The 16645-nt window shown below is 34.2% G+C and overlaps 3 protein-coding genes across 3 annotated transcripts; 1 reads left to right on the top strand and 2 right to left on the bottom strand.

Moving 5' to 3' along the window:
• The first annotated feature begins 2676 nt into the window (after positions 1–2676).
• LOC104089410 (presenilin-like protein At1g08700) lies at positions 2677–4494 on the top strand. The gene has a single exon (XM_009594297.4). The coding sequence runs from the start codon at positions 2863–2865 to the stop codon at positions 4114–4116; it is 1254 nt and encodes a 417-aa protein (XP_009592592.1). The 5' UTR covers positions 2677–2862; the 3' UTR covers positions 4117–4494.
• A 2460-nt stretch (positions 4495–6954) lies between these two features.
• LOC104089409 (chaperone protein dnaJ 72) lies at positions 6955–9316 on the bottom strand. The gene is made up of 3 exons (XM_009594296.4): positions 8698–9316; positions 8017–8086; positions 6955–7352 (listed from the first exon to the last, which is right to left on the bottom strand). The coding sequence occupies exons 1-3, from the start codon at positions 9129–9131 to the stop codon at positions 7290–7292; spliced, it is 567 nt and encodes a 188-aa protein (XP_009592591.1). The 5' UTR covers positions 9132–9316; the 3' UTR covers positions 6955–7289.
• A 3060-nt stretch (positions 9317–12376) lies between these two features.
• On the bottom strand, positions 12377–15704 carry LOC104089408 (replication protein A 14 kDa subunit B-like). Its single transcript, XM_009594295.4, has 3 exons — positions 15555–15704; positions 13539–13798; positions 12377–12863 (listed from the first exon to the last, which is right to left on the bottom strand). The coding sequence occupies exons 2-3, from the start codon at positions 13792–13794 to the stop codon at positions 12799–12801; spliced, it is 321 nt and encodes a 106-aa protein (XP_009592590.1). The 5' UTR covers positions 13795–13798; positions 15555–15704; the 3' UTR covers positions 12377–12798.
• Between the last annotated feature and the right edge of the window lie 941 nt (positions 15705–16645).

The following is a 16645-nucleotide window of genomic DNA, read 5'->3' as shown; positions in this document are numbered from 1 at the left end:
GGGGGACAGATTTTGAGGTTTTTGCCATTGTTCTAAGAGAAAGCTTAAAGAAGATGGAAAAGGGTTGAAAACTGGAGACTGAGAAGTGCTGGATTGAGTGGATGTTGAGTAAGGATTTCAAAGGAATATCGAATACCGGAGGTAAAAATGCTAGAATTTGAAAGAGAGTAGTGAAATCCTGAGGGTACGAGGGTAAACGGTTTAATGTAAAGTAAAAAATGAACAAAAGATAGGTTATTTATAGTGGTGTTGTGATGCTTCGCCTGCAGGGACAACCGACCGACGGTTGACATGAATTTAATGCCATTATGATATATGACATGACTGACGAGACATTTCGAATTTTTTATCGTTTAAGTCGCGGTGTATCTACGAAGGAATCAGGACGCTCATGTCGTTTCTCATCAGCTTACTTTCCGAGAAACGATGGGAGTATCTGTGTACGAATAAAAATCGGACTCATGATACACTCTTGGCCTCTAACAAGGTTAAACGAGCTCGAGATATGATTGCCAAAGATCGGAATCGAAGAAAGGATATCATCGAGTCAAAGTACGGGGGCCCAACCATCGACCCTCGATAATATCGGGGTCATGATTCGAGATCGACCTATAACCTGGAGGACTTTGGAGAGCGTCGCTGGGCAATCAAGCACGGCCAACAAGAGGCCGTGATATCCGTGACCAGCTGAATATCACGGCGTGGATCTCGGCACATATCGATGTAGAACCGGCAATCAATTAAACTAAAGATTTTTTTTACCTTTTATAGAGTTATACTTAGAGTAGGATTTCCCTACTATATAAATGGAGGTCTGATAATTCATTAAGCACGTTATAACACACATTCCAAAATAATATACTATTAATTTCACTGTTATTCTAGACTTTTCTTTCATTCATCAATATTGACTATTGTGAGCCCGGATCGAGGGCAAATAGTTCACTAAGGCTGAAGACATCTTTCCCGCGTGGTTTGAATTTACTGTATTTCTATTTGTTTGTTTTAATCCAATTTATCGTTTTGTATCAAATTAATCTGTGTATCCTTAAAATCACTTACAAATTTAATTGTTATCCGATTTTGAGGGTAAACAATATGTTTAAAGTTCACTTTAGAAACAATCATTTTTGGGACTTGCATTGATGATATTTTGTCAATGTATAGCAAAAATATAAGAACTCGTTTGGTTGGAGGATTTATGGTATAAAATATGGTGGAGTGTTGTTTTATCTATTTTAATACACTAATAATATATTATATCATACCAGCTTAATATAATCCATTCTTAACTTGTGATAATTCTATTACACACTTTATTTATTAAAAATCTTTTATACACCAAACATTTCACTAAGAGCCTGTTTGGAAAGTCACTTCGGAATTAGATTTGGGTGTAATTGGGTGTAATTATACAGTTTGACATATTTGTTTGGCCAAGTAATTACTTGGTTAACATGGAATTGAGTGTAATTGGAGAGGTGTAATTACACTCTCCAATTCTCAGGGGGGAGGGAGGGTCAGAATTGATGGTAATTAGCTATGTAATTACAAGGTTAAATTTTAATTTCTTTCCTTTTTATGTTTATTTTAATTCATTTTTCGTTATAACTTTTTATTTCCATTATTTTTTTTTATTTTTATTATTTTTTTTAATTTTAAAATATATTTTTCTTTGTATATTATTTATCTACCTTTTACTTCTTGTGAATCCATGTAATTTCTCATATATTTTATGTTTTCTAATCTTAAGTTGTATTGAAACTCAGTATGTTTCCTAATCTTAAGTTGTATTGGGAAATTTTTTTTATGTTGGAATTTGATATATGTTAAACTATTTTTTTTTTGGATTTTGCAATTGTGTAATACTTATGGTTTTAATTTATTTATTTTAATAGTATTTGCTTATTATTTCACATTGCACGTTGTTCATTTTTTAGTTAGAATTAATAGAATAGTTTTGTCAAATATTTGAATAATATTATGATATTATATTTATAAATTAATTTATTTGATCAACACATGCATTCCATAATGTTCTTACAAAACCTATGTTTTTAGCTTTTATAATTAATTAAAATAATAATTATTAATTTAGAAAATATATATCAATTATTTTTACAATATTAGTTATAAATATATTATTAATAATTAATGCACATTCAAGAAAAATATATGCATCTTAAATACCAAATCTAATATCATTTATACTTATAAAAAATAATTTATATGCATATATTTATTATATTAATCTTTAAATTATGATAATTAGTTTATTTAAAATTTAATCTAATTGTGTAATTACACTTGTACAACCAAACAATATATTTGTAATTACGTTATGACAAACAAACAGATCGTCGCAATTACTATATTGTGTAATTACTACCATAGTAATTACACCAATTTTAATTACCGGGTGGCTTTTCAAAACGTTTCCCTAAGTGTGTCTAAAACCTATATCAATATTAAATGAAAATAATTAGAGACCTTTATTGTGACACTAAGGTTGCAATACAAATTGCTCTCAATTCTATTTTTCATGAGAGAACCAAACACGTTGAAAGATTGTGCAATAGCAAAAAAGGGCCAAAATTTAAGATATTTTCAAATTTCATGTTTAATTAAATTAAATTTAACTAGGTACATGCTTAAATAAAGAAAATGAAAAGAAAATTCTCCCTTTTTTCCTTAAAAGCTTTTCCAATCCAAAGAGACCAAATTTTCAAATTTAGAAAAAGAAGTGCACAAAAAATTTCTCAAAAACGTCATTCCCTTTCTACCCTTTACCATTTTCCTCCGCAACTACTTCACCACACATTTTTCTACCTTTCACCCTTCACCGGCCGGCGACCCCAAAAAATGGACGGCGGCAGCATATTAGAAACGATCGGAACTGAAATCATCGGAGTAATGTCACCGGTCTCCATTTGCATGTTCCTCGTAGTTCTCATCGTCTACTCTCTTTCCTCAATTTCCTCTTCCGATCAACAAGTCCTCCGTACAGCTGCTAACCTAGTATACCTCGAATCACCCACCGACACCACTTCTACTAAACTCGAAGGCGCTCTCCTTAATGCACTCGTCTTCGTACTCCTTATAACTCTCGTTACATTTCTCCTCGTAATCCTCTATTACTACCGTTTCACTAATTTCCTCAAATATTACATCCGTTTTTCGGCGTTCTTCGTTTTGGGTTCAATGGGTGGGTCAATTTGTCTTTCACTAATTCAACATTTCAATATCCCGATTGATTCGTTTACTTTTGTACTACTGCTTTTTAATTTCACCATTGTTGGGGTTATTTCGGTCTTTTCACAAGGGGTTCCGATTTTGCTTAATCAAATGTATATGGTGGCTTTAGGGATTATTGTTGCAGCTTGGTTTACTAAATTACCTGAATGGACTACTTGGGTTGTGCTTGTTGCACTTGCTTTATATGATTTGGCTGCGGTTTTAGCCCCCGGGGGGCCGTTGAAGATATTGGTGGAGTTAGCTTCTAGTAGGGATGAAGAGTTGCCGGCTTTGGTGTATGAAGCCCGGCCCAATGTGGGTTCAAGATCAGGGAATAGAGGGCCTAACTTAGGGCTTTTGTTAGCTGGGTTTTCAGATGGGGATTCAATTGAGCTTGGGGTTATGTCTAGTGGCGAAAATGTGGCTCAGAATGGGAGCGAAAATGGGGAGATTGGTGGTGTTAGAGAGGTTGAAATTGAGGGGGAGACGTCACCATTGATAAGCGATGGGCACGTGGCGAATCAAGAGATAAGGGAAAGTAGTAATGAGAGTAATCGGGGTCGGGTTATGGGGAGGGAGAGAGAGAGGGAAATGGAGGAAGAGGAGGAGAGAGGGAGGGGGATAAAGCTTGGTTTAGGAGACTTTGTTTTCTATAGTGTGTTGGTGGGTAGAGCTGCAATGTATGATTTGATGACTGTTTATGCTTGTTATCTTGCTATTATAAGTGGGTTAGGTTGCACACTTATACTGTTAGCTGTGTGTAGGCACGCGTTGCCAGCGCTCCCTATATCCATTGCCTTGGGGGTTATCTTTTACTTCTTGACGAGGTTGTTGATGGAACCATTTGTTGTTGGGACTTCGACGAATCTTTTGATGTTTTGACCCCTGATTTACGGAGGAGATTAGAAAAATACAGGATATGTTATGAGACATACATTTTGATTTACAAGAAAGCTAATTGCTTAGGGTACCCATGCCCTTGTTTCAAGATTCTGAATAGGAAGGGACAACTCCAGCTATATTTTGTTCTGATCTATCTGTAAATTGCAAGGATATTGAGGTTGTCCCTCTATTGATTCTAACCGATTCTGTTTCACGTTTCACCTATGATGTTAAGAATATTATATTCATCTCATTTGGCCATGAGCCAAAAGGGGTATTCCGTATTCCATACACTTGACGTGTAGCATACTTTATGATTCGACAAACTTATGTAACTAGCTATGTATCGACTATTGCTGTAAGTAGTTCTATTGCTTATTTGCAGTTCTACTGGTAACAAGCTACTTACTGATATTTTGGGTTTGACCCAAACCTCTTGAATGCGTAAGATTCTACTTAATGTTATTCCTCTTGGATTTTAAGCATACATCCGAATAGAAAGGGAATCGACTGCCACATAAAACTAAAGACCAGTTGTACTATATCTGGATTCGACGATTCAGAATAATAATGATTCAACATAATTTTTAATGGATTTGTAGTTGTAAGTATATATGCAGTCTCTTAGAATTCTGATTAGTTTTTGCAGTGGATTAGAGAATTCTTCTCCAAGTTTAGTTTGGTGCTGGTAAGAGGTAACACTGCTTTCTTTCTCTCACACTCTGACCGTCAGACTATGTCAGTGTAAATAAAGATGCAGGAGGACCGTCTGAGTCCAGCATCTCGTGCTCCATGTCTCCTAAGCAGCACCAGCTGACTTGAAACTGATCTTTATTCTCTCAAACTGAAGTTGGTGCATCTGTTTATGGCAAGCAGCGAGTTAAAGAATTTGTTGTTTTTGGACCTTGACAATATCTCATTTGGATGGGATCATATCCTTGCGCTAAGCAGTTACTAGAGGCATTCTTTACAGATGCTTTTTTGGTAGCCAAGGAAGAGAGATCAAGGGCAAATGAAACAAATAGTAGAGCAAGGTTACAAATGTGCTGCCTCTTTGAGGTATTCTGGTTAAGGTGCTAAAGATTATTCCCTTCACTTGCATTTCTTTCAACTTTATCTGTTTCCTAGGAACCTAGACTCAGTGGATGGAGTTAAACCCCTGTGCACATTGAAAATAGTCATTGAAGCTTAGGTACCTTCCACTGAAAACCCAGTTCTGTGAACAATCCTCTGCACTAATGCATGCTTTCCATTTCTCTTCCTTCTTCTTTCGTTATTTAGCCAGCGGAGATTTTTCTTAGTATTGGTTTTTTTAGATTGAAGTCAAGTGGCTTAGGAAATTTTAGAACAGTTACGTCCAACCTTGTGTTTTATGTTAGATGCCCCAGTTCTGTGCCTTCACTGACTTTATTCCACCTTAATAAAAGAAAAGAGATACAAATGGCGTGGCTTTTATTGGCAACTAGTAATTTGGTCTTCCCAAATGGTTTGATCACTCGGTATGCTTCTTATAACTTGCAATGTTTGGCTTCTCTATTCAGGCTAATATTCTACCCAGATGCCAGCCTACCTTACTGCTAGTGTTCATGTGTAACCCACAGGCTTCCCCTGCCTACTAAATGCTCGCGCTATCAGGTCTACCTCATATTGCTCAAGTACTGATTTGCATTAGTTCAGATTTCTAATTTCTATCCTTAATTGTTGCACTGGCGCCATTTTGATATAATGCTATTGGCCTTTATCTGATATAATAGTGAGCATTGGCTTGCTCCATTTCCTTAGTCGGTTTCACCACTTGTGTCTCCAGCAAAACTGCACTGTCCAAGTTTCACTCTTAGCATGATTTCTATAACATGGCTGGCGAGTTCAGCTAGACTTAGAGTTTAGGTTATTGAGTTTATTGTCTCAGACTTTTGATCACCCAAATGCTAATAACATATTTGTGAAATTGTTAGTTTGATTTAGCTTGCTGGGGCTACTGTTGCCAGTTATTGGAATGACAATGACTAAGATTATTTTCTTCTAAAGGATTAGTTGTAGTGGAGTATTGTTTTATAAACGACACGGAAAGTATTTTTTCCATTTCATCCAAATTAGCTGCTACTTTGCTTTCGTAGGTCAAATTTGAAGTGCCCTTGGATGTAGATAAACTTTATTTGAAATCCAATTGTAGTACTCTATTGGGTGGCATCAACCTTGGAGTGAGGCGGAGCCAGAATTTGATGTTTATGGGTTCTTAATTTGCCACGGAACCTATAGCTCGTCTTAGTTACTGGGTTCGTGATTAAATATTTTTGCATATTTAATGAATTTTCTAGTACAAATGCAGTGTTTAAGCAAAAGTGATTGGGTTCGGTCGAAGGTTAGCTCCGCTTCTGCTTGGAGTCCTTATGAAATTCAAAGGAAACTGAATCCGTAAACAATTGCTCCGGGGGAAAACATAGGCTTTGGTGCTATTTTACAAACTATTATATGCCATTGTAGACAGAGCTCCAGAAATGGTTGTCTGCTCTAACGATGAGAGATAATAAATATCTGGTTGAATAATTAAAGAGTCCAAGTTTGTTCGAACATCACTTTTATAAGTAAAGGAAATTGTTATCTGCACGTTTTGATTGCCAAGCTAACGGCAGCAGAATCGCAAATAGTTCTGTCCACTCTCTTATCAAAAGGAAGTAATCAGACTGATCGAGTTTTTAATACCACTAAATGGATTTTGAACTGAGTACCCAACTTTCTATGATTAATATTGTATACTATATGGTTTTGGTGGCGTTGAAGTCTCTTTATTGTACTCTAAACTTAACATCTTAAACATTATGCTTTAGGCAAGTCGACTTGTAACTATTTGACATCTATCCACACATTTTACCGATCAAAAGAATTCTGTACACACTTCTATTTGGTTAGTAGTATAATATTACACGAACACAAGAAGAGCAATGCAACCCACTATGATTTGTTTTTTCTATACAAGGGTACATCGCTGCTCAACTCCCTTACCAAACTCTCTCTCCCTCTATTTCTGCCAAAAGTTATAGCAATTTTGACAGCAATTGAAGATCACAGCTCAGCCATTTGCAAATTGCAATAGTTTATTTCCACTTCAGAAGGTATGATTGCGGGGTTTCCATGAGCATTTCAAAAATCAAACAACTATACAACACAACTCTTCATCTTTTGTCATCAAATGCTTTTGCTTTTTCTACAGATTCCATTGCTTCTTCAAACGATTTCTACACTCAAAGATCACAAAGAAGATTGTTATGGAAAATTATTCGACATGTTACTGCTTACTATAACAAATACTTCTAGGACTGAATGACGAAACTCAAGTCATATAAATCTACACAGAAACAATAAAACTACAAAAGCAAGAAGATAAGCTGTAAAAGTTAGGAGTCCACTGCCAACTGAAATGTCCAACTATTCACATAATCCAAAACTATGACCAACCAGAGCTTTTACCAGCTTGGCAAACTTTTCAGAAATCATATTTAACAGAAAACGGATTATATCATTTTCTTATATGTAAGGAATAGGAAATAGGTATTTCATATCCCACTGACTGGCATACATTAATCATTCACGTTAACTTAAATCCCAGCTTCACGGATTGCTTATGGACCAAAAATGAAGGTCACATATATCCAAAAGAAGATAAGAGATCTAGAGCAAACAGTATCCTAAACCAAGTCACATTGTTAAACTAAAGATCCATATCTAATCCTACCATTGATGCAAGAAAAAGGAGGACCAAATATATTAAAGTGTACGCAACAGTAAACCTTGTTTGGACTACACTTTTTTGGTTCGTTATGACACAGTTTGAATCTCTATGCTGTTTCAATTAATGAAAAGTGTATGAATGGTGATGGATAAAAGGAAGAGAAGTCATACTCCAGAATTTTGCATCTTCCATAGTGCCTCCCCACCTGCATCAACTACATATGTTGCACCTAACAATACACTGTAGAGAAATATATATCAGTGATATCCTGAGAAGATCTTAACTGGGTCAACATTGAGGTAAATAACTTATCCACATCAAAAACATTGAGGTAAAACAAAAGAGCAAGGTGATGTCTTAGAGAGTCGAGTTGTTCACATGAATAACAAAGTTTAGGATCTAACGCCTGGACAGTCAATAGGACAAATCATTACAACAACTTCCTCTAGAGCTTAAAGACAAATCATTCAGCATTGGCATGAAACAAGTCTTTTTATCCGCAATATAAATCATGTAAAAATTCACTAAAATTGCAATAAATAGTAAAATATGAACCCATAACTTTAAAAATGTATCGAGTTCAATGCTAAAAACCGTAAATGTTGAACCACATAGAGCTAAAATCCTTGATCAGCCTCTGGTCCAAATGGAGCATGATGGATATTGAAAATTCATATAGCCAACTCAAACTATCTGAGATTTGAAGGACATTTATTCATGTTCTTGTACCACTAATACAACTTTTTTTTTATCAATCAAATAGTATCATATAAAATGGAAGTAGGGGAACAAAATACAAAAGCCCCACAAAAAAATTAAAAGGAAAGGGGCAAAGGGGAACGGAGAATTACCCAGCTAAGGCAGCATTGAGGAGAAACGCCCGCGTGGTCATGAACCGCATAACCGTTTCCAATTTGGTAAAAACGTTAGCAGAACCCCCATCTGCAGGCCGACTATACCCATATCCATAACCGTAGTTATTCCTATAACTGTTCTGATAACTATTACGGTAATAATTGTCACTATTACCACCGCTATAATAATTATTCGCAGAATTCCGGTAACTATTTTGACGAATATTGTAATCAGCGCGTTTGCGATCGTCGATCAGAGTCTCGTACGCTTCGGAAACTTGCTTGAATTTGAGAGTAGCGTTTTCCTTTAACTGTTGCGGTGAATGTACGTGCTTGTCGGGATGAAATTCCATTGCCAATTTTCGAAACGCTTGTTTAATATCTTCCTTGCTTGCGCTTCGTGTTAACCCTAATATTTTGTAGTGATCCATTGTTTGTTGTTTTCAGCTAATTTTTCTGTCAATTTGGAGGAAGTGGAAATGGAGGTTTCAGAGGTTATGTACGTGTAACTATGGCAAAAAAAGAGAGAAGTACGTGACCTCGTGGAGCTTCCATGGCCGTGAGTGCTCTTCGTCAATCGCTGTAAATATTAAAATCACTCGATTCGAAGATTTTTCTTTTTTTCCATTCGAAGATTGTAAATTTCAAAGATAAAAGTATTACGGTAAGAATATAAATAATTAATACTAACTAATACGTAGAAACAATAAAAAAGGATACAATATTACTGTACAATTTTGTAACTTTTAAGAAAATGAATATAGTTTTGTTTGTTTTTTTAATTGTGACTGCAATTCCAATTGTGAACTCTTTTATTTATTTAAACACCATCTCAACTATTTCATTGACGTTAAACCACGCAAATTAGAACATCCGCTCAGCAATTTGAATTGAATTGGTTCAATTTAAAACTGAATTTAGCAGTTTGACATTTTTTATAACTCCTACAAAAAACATAACACTTCCGCCGTCTTTCAGATGAAAAAACCAAATGTTAGTGACGGATATTTTCCTCTAAACTAGGCCAGACCTTAAGTTGAGGAAATAATTTCACCTCTTCGAGCCAGCCTATGAATTCAGATTAGGAATTCATTAAACTATGGTATAATCAAACAAGTACGAGGGATTTGGGCTTGTAACATAAAACTGTGGTTTTTGATTATTTGACATAAAATTCCTATCTCCAAAGGGACCTTATTCGTTGATATCGTAAAAATTGCATGAGGCGTCCTATTTGGTCGTCTCTTTTTAATTTATACCCGTTTTGTTTTTTCGTTTGCATCCGTACCCATTTTTTTGTTAAAAGCATTTTAAAAAAACGATTTTGCCCTTCTTTAATAAAAAACTATTGACAAAACTGTAGACTGCAGGACAAAACTTCAACATATTTTGGTATGAAATTTTAGCAAATGAACTAAATAATTTCAGCATGCATTAGAAAAAACTAATTAGAAAATTACATAATGCAAGACAAAAACTTAAGCATGTTTAGTCTGAAATTTTAGCAAATGAACTAAAAAACTTCAGCTTGTTTAGACTGAAGTTTCGGATAAAACTCATGACAAAACTATAGACTGCATGACAAAACTTTAGCATGCTTCGGTATGAAGTTTTAGCAAATGAACTAAATAACTTCAGCATGCATTAGCAAAAATTCATTAGAAAATTACATACTGCAAGACAAAAAGTTAAGCATATTTAGTGTGAAGTTTTAGCAAATGAACTAAAAAACTTAAGTATGTTTAGTCTGAAATTTTAGCAAATGAACTAAATAACTTAAACATGTTTAGTATGGAGTTTTAGCAAACGAACTAAATAACTTAAGCATGTTTAGTCAGAATTTTTAGCAAATGAACTAAAAAACTTAAGCATGTTTAGTCTGAAACTTTAGCAAATGAACTAAATAACTTAAGCATGTTTAGTCTAAAGTTTTAGCAAATGAACTAAATAACTTAAGCATGTTTAGTATGGAGTTTTAGCAAATGAACTAAATAACTTAAGCATGTTTAGTCTAAAGTTTTAGCAAATGAACTAAATAACTTAAGCATGTTTAGTCTGAAGTAGGAGTGGCAAAATAGTTAAAAGAAAACAGTCAACTACCTATTTTATCCACTAAAAAATGGGTTGGATAATGAACTTTTTAAAAATTGGTCAAATGTGGATAAGAACCATATTATCCATTTAGAAAATGGATAATCAATGGGTAACAAATGAATAACTAATGAGTTTAACTTTTACATTTGTAAAACCTCAAATTGAGGGTTCCTCAAGTTTGGGAGACTAGGAATTCTCCCAAAAGTGATCATATTCATGAAGTCATGGATAATATGGTTACCCATATTATCCGTCGGTTAACCCATTTTTTATCCGTATTAAATATGGATCGCGTCGGATAATTTATCCATTTTTTCATTACCCGTTTTCGACCCGAACCATATCCAACCCGACCCGCCCGTTTGCCACTCCTAGTCTGAAGTTTTAGCAAATGAACTAAAAAACTTAAGCATGTTTAGTCTGAAATTTTAGCAAATGAACTAAATAACTTCAGCATACATTGGCAAAAAATCATTTAAAAATTATATACTGCAAGACAAAAACTTATGCATGTTTAGTCTAAAATTTTAGCAAATGAACTAAAAAACTTAAGCATGTTTAGTCTTAAATTTTAGCAAATGAACTAAAAAACTTAAGCATGTTTAGTCTGAAATTTTAGAAAATAAACTAAATAACTTAAGCATGCATTAGAAAAAACTCATTAGAAAATTACATACTGCAAGACAAAAACTTAAGCACGTTTAGTCTGAAATTTTAGCAAATAAATTAAAAAACTTAAGCATGTTTAGTCTGAAATTTTAGCAAATAAACTAAATAACATAAACATGTTTAGTCTGAAGTTTTAACAAATGAACTAAATAACTTACGCGTATTTAGTCTGAAGTTTTAGCAAATGAACTAAAAAAACTTACGCGTGTTTAGTCTGAAGTTTTAGCAAATGTACTAAAAAAACTTAAGGATGTTTAGTTTGAAGTTTTAGCAAATGAACTAAAAAACTTAAGCATATTTAGTCTGAAATTTTAGCAAATGAACTAAATAACTTAAGCATGTTTAGACTGAAGTTTTAGCAAACGAACTAAATAATGTAAGCATGTTTAGGCTGAAGTTTCGGATAAAACTCATGACAAAACTGTAGACTACAGGATAAATAATTTCAGCATGCATTAGCATGAAGTTTTAGCTTCAACGTGAAACAACTTCATGCTATATTAGCATGAAGTTTTAGTTTCAACGTGAAACAACTTTATGCAAGTGTGATTCTAAAGATGAATTTAGACAAATTTTTGGTTTTTTGATAAAGCTGCCAAGAGGAGAGGAGAAAATCTTTTTTCACGAATGAGATTGCAGATCACGCAATTAATGCGTGATGCAAGTTTTATATCTTTTGTCAGGGGTGCAATTATCATATTATTACGGATTTTTTGTCAGCTGGCTACCAAATCAATAATTTTTAAAAATAAGATACATATTAAAAGGTGGCACAAATATAGAATACGGCTACAAATCCCCCGTTGATATCTCCCCAGGATTTCTTTTCCATTTTTTCTGTCCAAATTACAGTCCAAGAAATAGGAAGTGATTTTTACCAGAATCCAATATCCGACATCATAAAGAATCCAACTTCCTTTGAACTATTTCTTTTCCATTATAATCTTCAAGTTGCAAACAGAGTGCGTAAGAGTCAACTCCTAGATAAGAATATAATTTTGGAAAATACTTGCCATTTACTGAGCCCCCACCCACCCAAAAAAAAAAAACCTAAAAAGCATTCTTAGAGGAATACAAGGTTGTCCACACTCAACTATCAATACATGAAGTTGCAAAGCAGCAAAAAGCTAACATTGCCTAGCAACAGCCAAAATGTAATGCAAGTAACAGAAGTTCTGGATTCCAGCAGGTTCACTCTGAAAAACATATACCAGAACATAACAAAGCATCCCAAACTAAACAACATACTTCGAAACAAGTATTCACAGACATCATGTATAAAAGTAGAGTTGGATCACTTCTTAGGATCCACTAGATCATGTCAATTTCGACTCCTCATATGAACAAGTGTTTATAATCACCATTTGCCAGCAAGCAAACATGGTTATAGCTATGTGTATCTACAAATACGGAAAAGAGGCATGTCAGAATTTATTCCTTTGAAATTTCTGAGTAATAGCAAGCAAATAAGATGTAGTAATATGAATCCATGAAGATGGGTAAGACTAGTATCAATACTCATTTGCACTTCCAATTTAATCAAATTAAATCATCGGTGACTTGATTTCCATTTTCGACGAAAAGAACAAAGTTATTCCTAAAAGCTTTATCTAGTTGTTCTCCAAGGAGGGGATGGGGAGCTTAGATACCTACGCAAAGATCCCTTTGCAAACTCGTAAGGATTTAAAGATGACCAAGTTCACGGACAAGTGTATATTCAACAACCAGATATATTAGTAATCTGTTTATAGATCCCTGTTGCACAATCCAATAGAGAGCTGACAATAATTCCAACCAAGATATGATTTAAAATACTCCTAATAATTCAAAGGAGCTTTTTGGATGTAATCTTAGCGAGGAAAGAAAATCTAGAAGAAAGTAACTTTAAGCGGCTTTTCTTTCAGCATATTTTTGCAGGTAAAAAGCTAGAGAACATTTGTAGTTAATGACTTTAAAGCAAGTGCAGAACCAACACAAAGCAAACAAAGAAAGCAATCATAAAGATTCCACCACCTAAAGACATTGCGAGATAAAACATTATCAAAATTATTAATGTGAATGATTTGAAGTGATACCTAGAGTGTCCCCAAAATTGGACCATATTTCAGCACGGATAGATTGGTTACTGTCAGCGATACCTATGACCTCAACAAATGTCGTAAGAGGACCAGGGGGATTGCCTTTCACAGCTATCTGCTGCTCATCTGTAGATCTCCCAATCACTGTACCACCATCAGAGCGCATAACCTGAATCACAGCTCGAACCTTCCTTCCCACATACGAGCGGAGGAGCTCAGCATTGACAAAGACGGCAGGATTTGATGTATCCATACCTCTAAAAGGCAAAAGGAAAATTGGGAAATGAGTTGAACAAACAAGGTTGAGTTTTGGCAGATTAAAACTATGTTTTCAACCATTTCTATCCATAATTACACACAGTAGCATGTTCATTCGTTCATTCAGCTTAGAAACAACAATTGCATTTGACTGCACTATTCAGTCTAAGCTATCAATACTTCTATTAGTAGAACTATTGCTACGCAACAATGCAATGACCCAAGTTCTTTTTTTGTTGGAGTGAGGCGGGGGTCATGAAAGCATAGCAAATATAAAAGCACCAATTCAGATAAGAGAAAAATAGTTGAAGTTTTGCAAACCCAAAGTGTCCTACAAGAAGATTCAACCCAAAAAGTAATACAAAATTCAATAAAGAAGAAACAGTTAAGGAAAGATGAATCAAGACAAAGATATAGACAGAAGTGAAAAAAGCCCAGAATTAAGAGGGAAGATGGGGATATAAGATGAAGAGGCAAAAGAAAAGGAAAGCCATATTCAAGATGGGTAAAACATGAGGGAGATCGAAACAAAAAGAAGGAAGGGAAAATCAAATAAACTAACTAAACCAATAGAAGGAGGAGGAGAACCAGACCTTTAACCTTATTCACCTTCTCCCTTACTGAAGATCTCTTTTCAAGACAGCTTTAGGTCATGAACTTCATGTATTCATTATGCTTATAAAAAGATAAAAACACAAGATTTTGAAAACCATTTAAAGAAACAAACCTAATCTTGACAAAAATTTATCAACACATCTGAATTTGATTCTCATCCTTCAACATTACTCCGATTCAAGTACTTAGACTATTAATTATGCAAGACAAAATAAGTTTTATCTTATTTTACTGTGCAGCTTGTTTTTTCTTTTATGTTAAGGTAAGCACTTTAACAATACATAGCACATGAGCTGTCCTTTCAGCACTTCGTCCTGTGTTTACTACTGCACTCAAAGCCAGGAAAATTAAATTTATCTACTTAATTCCCATGATGCTAATGCAAAAGAAAATTTTACAAAGTTTAATTTTGTGATTTAGTTCTTTCCTCCTTTCCTGAGACAAGTTCGTGACCTTTATATTTCCTTCATTGATAATGTTAATCACTTTTTTCTCCAGGAGCACAGCCTCTGTGCTATCACTACCATCTTCTAGAGCTCCTGTCAAAGCTCCCAACTCCACAAGATAACTCATAGGCGGTAATAGACCTGACCACCCACCTATCAAGCAAGCAACACCCAACACCCCACTCCCCCAACCCCTCACGACGGGTCCTTCTTAGGCTTTATGGTAAATATCATTAGAAGTCACAAACAAGACAAGATGTCCCTGTTAGATTACAAATTTTAACAACCTTTAACAAAACGTCCTCAATTCTTCTTATCTTTCGGTAAGCAGTAAAGAGCTAAAGTAAACAAATTTTTCTTTGCTTCTTTTAACAATTTTCATCACTTTCTCTTTTACCACTAACTAAAAAGCCAACCAAGCTATAAAACACATTTCATAGTTAATCATCCCAAATCCTAATTCCCCAAAAGCAGCAAAAGAGAAAGGAAAAAAAAATAGATCGCACCTACGTACATTCACTGAACAACACTACTCCGAAATTCAACTCACATATACAGTTAACATTCAATCGTAGGGCTGAAAACTGAAGCTCAGACGACGATATTAGCTACTTATTACAGTTCGTATAGCAAAATTCGTATGATGAAATCACAAAGGGAATAGATATACAAATTAGAAACGAGAGCGAATTACCTGTTAGATTTCGAAGCTGATGAGTTTCCCCTTGTGAATGGTGATATGAAGAGTCTAGAAATGTTTGAATCAGGGGAAAATGATAAATCTTTGCCTCGAAACCCTAGCAGTTGAAATAATATGCGAAACTTTTCTCGCGGGAAATAGCGCGCCCTTAAATTTTGGTCATTTTAGAATTAATTTTATATATGGTTAAAAAGAACTAGTGGAGAGTTATGTCAAAATTATCAGCCGTCATTCACGAGTGGAAATGTGGAGAGTTAATTTTAAGTGTTGTTATTAAAGTTCAATTATTATCAATATCTATCTATCTATATCTATATCTATTTATTGTTGGTATATTTAATATTAACCATAGATTTTAATTTGGATATAGTATTTATTATAGAATAATTATTTATTCAATTTTAATAAAGTTTTAAATAGATCATATATTAGTTTGTGTCATTTACTTATATAGTAGATGATTTAGTGTATAGAGTTTAGCTTATACACGAAATATTAAATCATCGGTTCTTATAAGTAAAGATCATGTTCACAATCTAATGATGGAATTGGACAAACCATCACGAATGATTGTAACACAAGATTAAGTATAATTTATCTTGATTATGGGAATGGTTTAATTCCAACTTCTTGTGCTAGTACATTTTGTATGTATTGAACGGACCAAGTAGAAATAAGTATTTTATACTGACTTAATAAAATAAATTCTTTAGCTATTAAATGTACTTATACTCTTAATCTTGACATAATTATTATTAGCTGTGTATATTATTATTGTTTTGATTTATTAAAAGGCGAGATCCTTTCGTGGGTCGATATGCCTGGTAAATTGGATAATGGTGATATACATTGGCAAAGTAATAGTTAGTTGATGGAATCCATATATCTGTTTAGAGATTTATGATATACCTTTATGAAAGCTTATAAGTTTTTATGTGTAAACCCTGCATGTGGATATTTTATCCGTCACATAAAATAAGTTAAGTGTAACGACCCGACCGGTCGTTTTGGTCATTTATGCTCCTTTCTACTATTTGAAGTCTCGAATACCTTCATACGATGTATTATGACTTATGTGAATTGTC

Source organism: Nicotiana tomentosiformis, chromosome 2, assembly GCF_000390325.3.
Source record: "Nicotiana tomentosiformis chromosome 2, ASM39032v3, whole genome shotgun sequence".
Lineage (NCBI taxonomy): Eukaryota > Viridiplantae > Streptophyta > Magnoliopsida > Solanales > Solanaceae > Nicotiana > Nicotiana tomentosiformis.
This window is presented reverse-complemented; position numbering and strand designations above follow the sequence as displayed.

What these genes read in the sequence shown, in the direction of transcription:
- LOC104089410 (XM_009594297.4), top strand. Translation starts at nt 2,863, where the DNA reads ATGGACGGCGGCAGCATATTAGAAACGATCGGAACTGAAATCATCGGA.
- LOC104089409 (XM_009594296.4), bottom strand. Translation starts at nt 9,131, where the DNA reads ATGGATCACTACAAAATATTAGGGTTAACACGAAGCGCAAGCAAGGAA. An exon ending in CTCAATGCTGCCTTAGCTGG is followed by an intron (nt 8,087 to 8,697) that starts GTAATTCTCCGT and finishes ATTTCTCTACAG; the next exon opens with TGTATTGTTAGGTGCAACAT. An exon ending in GGAAGATGCAAAATTCTGGA is followed by an intron (nt 7,353 to 8,016) that starts GTATGACTTCTC and finishes CTTTGAGTGTAG; the next exon opens with AAATCGTTTGAAGAAGCAAT.
- LOC104089408 (XM_009594295.4), bottom strand. Translation starts at nt 13,794, where the DNA reads ATGGATACATCAAATCCTGCCGTCTTTGTCAATGCTGAGCTCCTCCGC. An exon ending in CAATTTTGGGGACACTCTAG is followed by an intron (nt 12,864 to 13,538) that starts GTATCACTTCAA and finishes CCGTATTTGTAG; the next exon opens with ATACACATAGCTATAACCAT.